The following is a 12,008-nucleotide window of genomic DNA, read 5'->3' on the forward strand; positions in this document are numbered from 1 at the left end:
ATCACATGATTTGCAGAATTACAAAGTTTGGTTGTATGGTGTTGTCACTAGATGACCTATAGCTAAAAGTAATATAACCCGGATGTACAAACTAAAATACGGCAAACCACATGTTATTGTTGAATAGATTATGAGATATAAATACATTATATATTAGCCCCTGAAAGCGCGTCATAACAACGTCATTCATTCGTGTGTTTTACGTCACAAAATTGTAACGTACAATCAGTGACGTAATAATGAGTCCGTTACATTCAAACCATGTTTATATAAAGCTATTCAACCAACAAAAATGATAAAACTTTGTTCATAAACGTCTATAGTTAAGCGTATATTGGGTCACCGATATGTAGCGCCCTTGACTTCGGTCAAGGTCAGGTGTACATTGACGATGGATAAGGAGATCATATATACTGACCTTAGGTCAAAGTTCAACACTGACCATCGTGACCAGACGGTGATATCCTGTAAAGGATTTCGTTTTTTTTCTGCACCAAAGTAGTTGTGAATTGGGTTTAAACACTTTCCTCGATCTGTGACACAATGTCGTCCTTTTACCTGTACGATTTTCTAGCGTACAGCGTCAGATCTATCATTTTTTCTGCTGCCTGTTGCAAAAACACTGTTCCATGGCAAGATTTACATTGATGAGAAATCAGATCCTCTGTTATAACAACAGAAATATTAAAATAAATGCAAACCAATGCAGAAAACAGTAATATTTTGCAGTAGATCATTTACTCAGGTGGACGAAAACAGATTGAGTCTCAACAGATTCTGCTCCTGTGCTATTTTCGTCGTCACTACATCGACAAACACTTCAAAATGTTTCCAGCACACTACGTCACATCCGGTATCATACAGCACCGCCATTACCTACTGTTGCATACTGACAGGCCGACAGTGTGGGTTGTCTTGGATTGACGGGTGGATAGCCATAAGAATGATGTTTGGCTTTGAGTCTTAGAGAAGCGATACTGTTCGTGCACTGATCCCTATTTGGGGTGTAGATGTATGGAGGAGCCGGAGGGGCATAAGGGCAAGGTGCACCCGTGTTGGTCATGTTGCTAGGAAGGTTGGGCACATTTGCCACCATAGAGTTATTGATGCTACTTGAGGGTGCTGAAAAACACATTGGCTGCGTGGAGACAACAGAGGATAAATGGGGATTGACTGAGTTCAGACCCCAAGGGAACGACTTTGATCCTAAAGGGCTGGGTACTTTTGTGGCCCAGTAGTTGTTTGGGTACCCATTGTACAAAGTGTCATCAAACGGTGACTGCATTAGCCCGGTGAACTGAGAACCGAATCCTGTTTTAAACGATTCCATATTTCTTTCTCTTTTCCTCCATTTGGCTCTTCTATTTTTAAACCACACCTGAAAATTAACAAACAAAAAAACATTAATAACACATTAAGTAATTAATTGTGGCAAATCTAAAATTTTTGAGTTAACATCACCGGACATTTTTCATCGATAAGGAAGTGCAATGTTTAATATGAAAAGGGCGGAAGAGCTTTCGTTTTCTCATTTGTAACATTCTTGGGACATTTCAATTACTAAATCAAGACAATAATGGACTTATTTCAATACATTTAAACACAGCGATAAATCTCCGTTCCAAATTTGATATCAAATCAAGGTAACTGTTGACAACATGACAGAATGAGGTTTTATTATGGGAACCACTTAATTGGTTGAATCTCCTCTCATAGCAAACTAAGAAACACGGGCAAGTTTTTTAATTGTGTCCGTGGTAGTTGTGTGGGTTAATTTGGAAGAGTGATATGTTAAGACTTCGGCTGAGTGGTGTGTTTGTCTGGTTAGGTCTGTCGTCTGCTCACCCGAACTCTATCGTGACAACATGCTTGGATAACGTTTGTACAATCTTCTCTTGCTCCAACATTGATTTAATAAAGTTTGATCGTAAATTATGTTCCCTGTCTCTCAGAAACCGGCCGCGTATTGTTGTTGTTGTTGAAATACACATTTTGTAGGTGAAACTTATGATAAATTTTCGCTTCATTGACATAATCAGAATACTCTACATTTCCATAATATTTTTGGAAAAATTGAGAAGACCCTTGAGAAAAATAAAACCTCTAAAGTGAATATTTTGAAAAATGCCGAAATATTTTGCCATAAGAATTGTTTACATAGTAAATTACACGTATATTAACAAAGATAAGGAGAACTGAATTATTTTTAAACTTTTCTTAAAATCGGTTCCTATTATGATTGAAGTTTTTTTAGAATATATTTCATTTGCTTTGATCCATTAACGCGATGTGATTTAAGTCGAAAAGAAATTAGAAGAGAAAGAAGGCGAATACGTCATAGCCAGAAGTAACCTTTTTAGACACACAAAGGACGAGTTGACAGAAATGAAATGTTTTATATTTGTGATAAGGGTTCTGATGACGTCTTCTGCAAAATCCCCAGATGGGATGTGTAGCTGCTATGTATTGTCGAAAAAAAAGCAGTGTTACTGGGCTTGTCTGTTAAGGGCGAAGCGAGGGGTATTAAAAATAAGCGGCTTAGTGTGACAGAGATGATATAACACTCCAGATGATGTAGCGAATGAAACAAAGTACAAAGAGGATGACATTGGGAAATGTTTCATTACATGTTGTATTTCATTTCATGCCCTATGATAACAAAGGCATCCTGATTGGTTGGGATTGATAATGTTTTATTACTGAAAACTGAAGAGAAAACGAAGAAAGTATATGGAATAGAAGATTTAGGGGACTGGAGAAACAAAATGAATGAAAGAAGAGGAGGTGGAGTGTGTGTGTGTGAGGGGGGACACAAAATCAGGAGAAATGGATGAGATGAAAGACATGTGACAACCGACGATCTGAACGAAGGCTGTTTTGTACTTTACACGAGAAAAATGGCTGAAAATATTGATAGATATATTTTGATAGTTGACAGTGACGGAACCAACTCCTCGAAACACAGTAACTGTCATAATTCTATGGACAATTGGGCACTGTTTCACTGGAATGTTTGCTTTGTATAATGGATGAGCGAAACTCCCAAGAAAACGACCACGTAACAAGCAAATTGCAAAGTGTGTATCCCAGAAGACTTCATATCCATCTCAATTAGCAACACTCTGTGTCCAAAGTAATCCTCCCGCTTCATCGCCGGGCGTGTCCGGGCTGTTAGATGTGACAAGAGATGACAAGGGGCGAGGAAAGGTTCCAATTAATTACGGTCGTGACAAAGTAGGGGGTTGGGTGCAAGGAAATTAAGATTTAACATTGAAATGAGAAGAAGGCGATTCTTGTTTTCTACTTGAAAATCAAATCCCCTTCCAATAAACAGTTGTAGGATTTCCGTTGTAATTATTCAGATATTCCAGCAGGTCCTGATTTTTTTTAATTTCATTTTTATTATGCAAATGTTTTCAAACATTTCATTTCTATTTTTCAATTGTTAAGATAAAATTTAAATTATGATTGAAATATAATTTATTATTCTATTTGCAAGACTCGTCGTGTTTCTATTTTAACTGTATGTTTTGTGACAATTGGTTTAATTCAATCATAATTATTGCAATAAAACCATTATTTATTTATCTATTTATTTATCTACTTATTTATTTATTTACTTATTTATTTATTTATCTATTTATTTATTTAATTATTTATTTCCCGCTTTGACAATATCGTTCATTGATTATCGTATATGGGGTTTGGTTTATATTCTCAATAACGATTTATAAACAAGTTCAAACCATTTATTTGGCCGTTTATATTGCGTACATATAGCTCTGGACCAAAGTCTTATTATTTGTCCTTTAGCTGCAACTGGCCCTGTCAAGTGACATTTCACCGTTTCTGGGTAAGAAACCTCAATACCACTGTATCGATGGAAAAATGAGATGGGACGCATGCGCACAAGACAAATCTCCTTTTCTTATCAGAAATGAATAAATTAAGTGTTGACTGTTTTCATCGCTATCAAATCATGTGTGAGATACCAAATTATAAAAGTATCTTTGTGAGTATGAGATAATAACTGTAACAGTATATTATTTTGAAGAATGTATCTGTCTTTCAGAGGTTGTGTATCTCTAAGGAGCATTTTCGATTAGTTACCTTTCGTAGGAGTATTTCGTTGCGTTACTCCAAACTCGCACTTTGAATATATAATTGAATATATATTTAATTTCTAGTTTAAGTTTTAATTTAAGTTATATATTGTGATAATTCAAAAAATCTTTTCCAATTCATCTCCTAACATTTCGAAAATTGTCTACAACTAATACACAATATGTCATTCTCTAAGACTTGGTAATAAATACAAGTCCTTTTTTTTATCAAAATCTAAACCCAATTATAGAAAATTATTAAATGCCATATTTTAAAACCATACTTATTTTTGACAAACGAAAAATGTCAGTTTCGTAAGTTTATTTATTTATTTTTTTTTTTACTTTTTTTCGTAATTATTTTTGAGGAAAGATATACGCTATTTCGTTATTAGACGAAACACATTACTGCCAAATTCCTTTTTTTAAAAAGTAAAACGGTGGGAATTTCTCTCTATACTCAGCGTATATAACTGTGACTTATTAAATCGTTATCAAATATAACAGTATGACATGAAATAGTTTCTATTATTTTTTCCACAAAAATAACTAATTTATTGGCAAGAAGCTGTTCAGAAATCAAAATTGCCTTGAAGATATTGACAAACACACTTCCATTCACGCCTCGTGTCCGCTACTGAATTGTTTTCTTTGTAGGGTGTTTATTTACACTTGTCGATGTTCATTTCCTCGTGTACATTTCAAGCCTATTCAAATTTACATTTCAGTGATGTTAATAGTTGAAGCTAGTAAAGAATGCCTGGTACGGCGATAGTGTTGTAGCTAATTAGCCGAGGAAAAGCAGAAATAATTGGTAACACATGCTTCGTGAGCGACGCTTGTATTTTTATGTCTAATAGGTTAAAATGTACAAAATAATTATAAGTATGAGATAGATATATTATCATGTAAAATTCCGTTAACCACTTTCGCGAAATTGATTCATTTCTAGATGCATCTAATAAGAGATACAAAAATATTTCCTAAACGACTATACTAAAGCTTTTAAAATTATAAATAAATTATTTAATCCTGAAATGAAAACTGATACTTTTTTACTTCCAAATAGACCTTCTTAACATTTTACAATTTCATGCCGCTTAAAAAAATTACGTACTCTCGCGTAATTTCAATGTCTAGTAGCGACCAATCTTTGATGTAATTAATTTTTGATCCGGCCGGATTTGTCTAACATTGTGTCGTGGTTATATAAAAATTCCAATACATTCTTTCATGCGGAACGAATCTCCAAAAACTCCTTGAGGGTATGGCAATGTCCACTTTTACGGCTGTTTTCGTTTCGTTTAAACGACATTCCGAAAAAATAACGCAAAACTTTGAAATTAATACCCAAAAACAACGCGATGTCAACTGTTTCTGTGGTAATTTGTAAAGCCTTTCTTAAGCCCTCTCTTTGATGAATGAAGTTTGTAATTATATGACTGAGAGCTTGATCTAATTAGCGTGGAGCGATAATTACTCGAAAGTATTCTTTGATAATGAACTTATATTACAACATGAATTCTGGTCTTTCTCGTTTGAAAATGACACGCTATGGGTATCAACCGAGTCATTTCATAATTTCCAGGTTTCCTTATTGTTACATACTTTAAATGGTCATTAAAGTAAATTAATACAAGGATGTGAACACGTGTACTCTCGTGCATGCATTTCAGGCGCGTACGTTTACAGAATCAAGGTTTTCTAGTTCTAAAGATGTATTCTATCGCGATGCTAAGATGTCTTCATATTTTCCTCGCGGGTTAAAAGTAAAATTTTTTCCAAATAGGTTTAAATGATTTTATATCGGAATTTCAGTATGTTTATTTTTACATACTTTAAACATCGCTATATGTATGACCTTTCCCATGTATTAAGTTTAAACAACTTCAAAATGGATTAATCAGGGCTTTTTCCTTCATTCTATTTTACCCTGAAACAAAAGCCATGCTACTTTTTTACACGGAGGAGTAAGGTGACGAGGCATATACACATCGCTTTGTACGTAAAATTAATTCAAAACAGATAGTAGTCAATGTGTTAAATATTAAATCTATTAGCGCAGTCTCTCATCAGAATGTATACTCAAGAAAAATGGAAAGATGACCGGAAGACAAAAACAAGATATTTCTTTCAGAGGATCGTACACTGGTTTTCTTTGTGTGAAGTGTGTGAAGTGTGTGAAGGAAGGAAGGAAAGAAAGGAGGAAGGAAGGAAGGAAGGAAGGAAGGAACGAACGAACGAAGGAACGAATTATTTCTATTTATATTTTTCGAGTTATCTGAATTCAGTAAACTTACCCTAACTCTAGCTTCTGTTAGATTTGTCCAGGCAGATATTTCTTCACGTGTTGCCATGTCAGGGTAACGATTTCTAGCAAATGTCGCCTCTAATTCTTGTAGTTGCTGACTAGTAAAGTGTGTTCGTTGTCTTCTTTGTCTTTTCTTCTTTTTATCTTCCTCTGTTCCGCTGTCTTCTGATTTCGTTTTCGAATTCTCGCTGGAATCTGAAAAGATATGAAAAAGATTAAGTCAATAGCGTTTACATCAAACAGATTCATAAATAATTTATGTTTTAATTATTTCTTGGTGACATTGCCGTTGTATTTCAAATGTTTTTAATATTAAAAGTAAAAACATTATAATAAAGGTTGACATTACATCTACAGCGATCGTATTAAATGTATCTCATTTTGCATATTTGTTTACAAACCCTGGACATGTACCTAATGAAATTTATAAGTTAACGTACATGTTTGAAAGGAAATAATTCAAATTGCGAAAAATTTGATTGAAAAATCCTTGTAGGGTTTTATTTGCATTCCTGTTGTAAGATATCATTAATACCGGCTAATCCCACGAAATACTGACGTACGGTGAATATTTATGTCCAAGGATGTTTATTTTACACATTGATAAGTGTTTTCGATACTGTGTTTTTGTTGGTTAGCAAATTGCTGTGAACTCGTAAAACACAATAGTATGCTCCAATATAGGAATATTTCAAACAGCTTCGACTGTATTTGTTTAAAAATGCCTTGTACAAATAAAACTTTTTACACAGTTTTCGGTACACGTTAGAATAATTTAGTGAAATTTTGACATAGTTTGATCGAAAGTCCTTCAAACATTACGCAACAGTTTAAGTTTATAGTTTTAATCAAAATGTGTGTTTCACTTTTTGGGATATATGATTGGTTTAACATGTATATACATCAAGTATAATTTTATTATTATTTGTGTTGGGCGGGTATTTTTCACATTCGGTCTAAAATATGAAATAATCATGATGTTTAAGAGCTCGTAGTAAAGCAGTAAATCAATAGATCCACTTTTAAACTTTCGATAAGAATGGTATATACGAGAAATTAAAAATTGAATTAGATTCAAGTTTACGATACGTTCTGTCTTCACGTGGAGCATTTGAACTCGACTGACTCAGCGCTGTGCAGGTGGCTGAGTTATCTAGACACACATGGTTTGAATAAAAACAAAGCCTGGAATCGTTTAACAAGATGTTACATTTAAACAATAGATGCGGATCTAAAATTTTATATCTTCATCGTTATGCCAAAACTCATCAATTCCAACATTTTGACAAACGCATATGATGAGTTTGCACTCGGATAGGATTTTTCTGCCCGTTATTAAGCATGGAATACAATTATTTTGAAATTCCTCTCTGGCTTTTTATATCATTTAAGGAGGAATAATTGGCTTTTATTTTTTCATGTTTATTTATTTATGATTGTAATAACAGTGATAATTTGTATGTACCATAATTCAATAACATCTCCCTGAATGAGAGGCGGCTTACAAATTACTCATATTTTCTGTCTCTAACTCATAAAGTACACAAGGACAAGATGATTGTAAATGGATCAGTAATATATTGATTCGAGCGTAAATGCCGTGAAATTGACATCAGCGATGTCGATATCGCCGATCGATACGCTGTCATCTTTCATCACACTGAAGTGCAAGTTACATCGTCGGCATCGCGTACAAGAAACACACAGCACCGAGATGGCTAAATTATCATGCGACCCTCATTCCGTTTTTAGTAATAGCTATCATTACAGAGTTGAATAATTGCAATCGCAGACCATGTTTATTCGCACTGATATTGACAACGCCATAGAAATTGATTACGGATGTTGTTTTATACAGCGTCTTTTTAAGATTTTTTTTTACGTTATGTGTATGCCGCATCAAACGTTTTTATCGTGAATTATTCACCTCCCAACTGAGTGACTGGGAACGTCAATATAAAACGCGAAAACCTAAATCAAATCGATGAATTTTATACAATTTACTCCAGAGGTAACTAGCAACAATTTGACTAATTTACTGGAAATTTCGGTCTAATTTTACTCACGTTAAAACGTTTTCGCGTCATTTTTGTTTGATATATACATCGACACTTCTACATAATTATTTACCCTTGCCTTTCGTAGTTATCAAGACACTTCACGTCCCTGTCGGGATTGGTTGAGGCGCCAATCATGGGCCGTTACGTCGGAATGTTTTGACGGTTGGGCCCCTCTTTGCTATATATTGTCGCAGAGAGAAACTTCATTTGGTACATTATAAAGGAGAATTTAACCCACTTGAAATCATACGTGTATATAAGTGCGAGATATAGATATACACTACACGAGATAACCCCCCTTGGGCAGCCGCCCCTCCCCTCTCACTGAAAACCTCTCTAACCCCACTATTAGCACGATAGCAAAATCGCAGAAAACGGGGGTGGTTGAGGGATCTGTCAAAAAAAACGTAAAATCTGCTTCTCACCGAAAGACAAATCTAACAAGTGATTTTACAAAAGGCCTGGATTATTCTCTTAGAAGCTTGGTAACTCGAGTATTTGTTGGCGTTATAACGTTATGTAGTATATAACTGGTAATCTGTCAGACAAATATCAAATCCAAGGGGGTAACGACCTATTCGCTTTACGCCTGTCGTACTGACCGGCTATCCGCATGTCCATTTCAAAGTAGGAATGTCAATTTCGAAGTCAATTTCACAAAATGATTTCACCTCATACACGTATGCCTCTGTGTTATATTCGTCTCTGTTTTTTCAGCTGCTTTTTATTATCTAAGTCACCTGTATCTATATTTTATTATTAAACGCTTGGATAATATTACAACTAATAAAACCAACTTGGAGTTTAAATTTCAGATATTCCGTTTAAACAAAGAAGTTTGTATTCATAAACAAACAGTATAGTCTTACATAATAAGGCAATGTGATGATATGCGAAATCCATAAAAGGTTTTATGAGATCTACCGAACAAATTAAAAACACGTCTGGGATTTTTCTGTATGAATATGAACCTTTAAGAAAAAAAATCCTATTCTACAATTTTAAGAGTGTCGTCAAACTAGATGTGACACGAGAGTGGAGATAATATCAATTTGGACGTTCTTTGCTTGACGGTTATAGTCCTTGTGGTCGTCTTAAGAAATTCTTGTCGATATACGAGTGACCTTAAGTTCATTTTAAACATACAAACACTAAATTGATCTTGTCAGTTATAGAATTATCCCTGATTTTATAGAATTACGTTACCGACACAATGCACGTTCTTTGGTCTGGCTTCTTAAAGTTATATAGTAATAAGTTGCTAAATATCTGTCTTGGAGTTGAATCGTAGTGTGTAACTTGAATCTGTTTTTAACTATTTGTCTATAAAATAGTTGACATTAAATCATAAAACTATTGTGTTATTCTTTTATGTGAATACATTTTGTATAATGTTATTGCATATCAAAATCCTGTTTACATATCTCTCTTTTTATAAGTATATAATGAAATTTCAAAAAGTGTACTGTAAATTACGGAATTATCATATCTAACGCAATCCGGATGGTGGCCTTACAGAATGTCAAGTACTTGCAAATATATGTATTAATCTAATGTAAAAATCATGCATGCATAATTACAATATAAATAAGATATCCTGAAAATTCACAGTTTTAATATTTTCTGTCTCCTGTTGCATTGGTTGTCGACAAAGCTCAGAAATTTCAAGGTGGAAAGACATAAAAATCTTATTTATATTTAGATAGATTCGGTCCTAGAGCTCAATATCTCACATTAGTTACAACTTAAGATTTCATAATAAATAAATGCCCCTACATGGCTCACGTTAGACTTATTTTGCTATTTTCCTCAAAGATACATACTTATTTCGTACTCCTCAGCTAGGACACTAGATATGCATAATATACAATGATTAACCGATGAATCAATAAAAAATATTGATTTCGTACTTAACACTAAATTCATACTTAACACTAAATTCACATTGAACACTAAATTCATACTTAACACTAAATTCACACTTAACACTGAATTCAAACTACAATAATTTTGAATTCATGCTGAAGCCATGTCGAATTCATACTGAATAGATGCTGATCTCATACTGAATCGACACTGAACTGACACTGAATCCATACTGTTATGATGCTGAACTCATGCTGAATCTAAGCTTAAGTCATACTAATTTAGTACTTATTTCGTACTGAATCCATACTAATTGCATACCTGTGTGGAGTTTTTCTATAGAGGTGTCGGTGGAGCTTGGGGAAAGACTATCAACCATTCCCACGTGCGCGGAGGGGGACGTAAGTCCCCCTTCGGAGGGGACACTGGGTAGCGAGTCCAAGTGATGCATTGTCATCCCTGAGTTTGCCTGAGAAGTTGTAGCTATTACGAAGTCTTCTAGCGAAATCGATTCATGTAAAGTGTCCATTTATCCCACAATGGTGAAATGAAGAAAATATTTTCTTGTAAATATGTATTAATTTTCTCACAAATCTTAAGAAAAATGCACCGGTGTCTATAAGGTTAAGTAGCTCTCCAGTCAACATAGATCGGTAGATTTGTAATATCCAAAGCGTTGGGTTTCTTGTGTGTGTGTTTTTTTCACTCTGGCAGTCTTAATACCTCGATCAAAGTCTGGGTCGCTGTTGGCTTAAACACAATATCTTCGACATCAATTGTTTTTTTCTTCTCTTAACACATATCTTCCTCTTACGGACGTAGATACATGGTATGTACTCCAACTTAAATATATTGTTATGATATGAGAAGTGAAACATACATTTCCTCGTTCGCCGACAAATATATTGCTATCTTGTGTAGGGTTGATAGTACGGGTCTGTGTATACCGAGTCCTCGTGGATCGAAATGGAAGTAGCTTTTACTCGTGAAACTGTTTATCTCTAGCTTGAAATGTAATGTCTCGTACGTCCATCACAAATATATACAAGATATCAACTCAAACTTGGTTTCGTTTGGGCATGCTTCGACTGACGTCACAGTAGCACATGTTTCTGAAATTTATATCACTGCCCTTCCTGAGGATCAGCCACTAAGCTTCGAGATGTTTATCATTTGCCACGCGCTCATTTGCATATGAAGAACCTCGGGCCATAGTTTTCACTGTTCTCGACAAATCGATGTCTTGTTTCGCAGCAAACGGTGCCTTTCGCGGTTTTGCTAATTACCATAAACAGCTTCTGTCAAAACTACAACACTACCCGAACAGCGATTTGTCGGGCTTTCGGCCCGCAGGCCTCAGCCGCGATGTTGAACATGGGTTTTAAGAACAATATTTAAGGCTTAAGGGTTGAATTATCTGATGTCGGGACAGTGAAATTGTTTTTATAGTATTTTACTTACACTTTGAATGTCTATGATCTCAAATTTAATCCGACTTTGTATGGGATTGACAAACTGTGATAAGATTTTACGCTTTTTCTATTCATTTGCTAAAAACTTCTACAAAGTATTTGACATAGATTATAATGAGATACAAAAAGGAGCCATTCACTACAATAATATTATCTTGGAAATGAAATGAATGTGCGCACATATCATTATAACCGA

The 12,008-nt window shown here is 34.6% G+C and overlaps 1 protein-coding gene across 1 annotated transcript; it reads right to left on the minus strand.

The window, feature by feature from the left end:
• Nucleotides 1-856: 856 nt before the first annotated feature.
• On the minus strand, nt 857-10,869 carry LOC132548781 (pituitary homeobox x-like). The gene is made up of 3 exons (XM_060212676.1): nt 10,662-10,869; nt 6,404-6,609; nt 857-1,378 (listed from the first exon to the last, which is right to left on the minus strand). Exons 1-3 carry the CDS (start codon nt 10,867-10,869, stop codon nt 857-859), a joined length of 936 nt encoding a protein of 311 aa, XP_060068659.1.
• Between the last annotated feature and the right edge of the window lie 1,139 nt (nt 10,870-12,008).

Source organism: Ylistrum balloti, unplaced genomic scaffold, assembly GCF_031769215.1.
Source record: "Ylistrum balloti isolate Yb309-2 unplaced genomic scaffold, AGI_CSIRO_Ybal_v1 Utg370026, whole genome shotgun sequence".
NCBI lineage: Eukaryota > Metazoa > Mollusca > Bivalvia > Pectinida > Pectinidae > Ylistrum > Ylistrum balloti.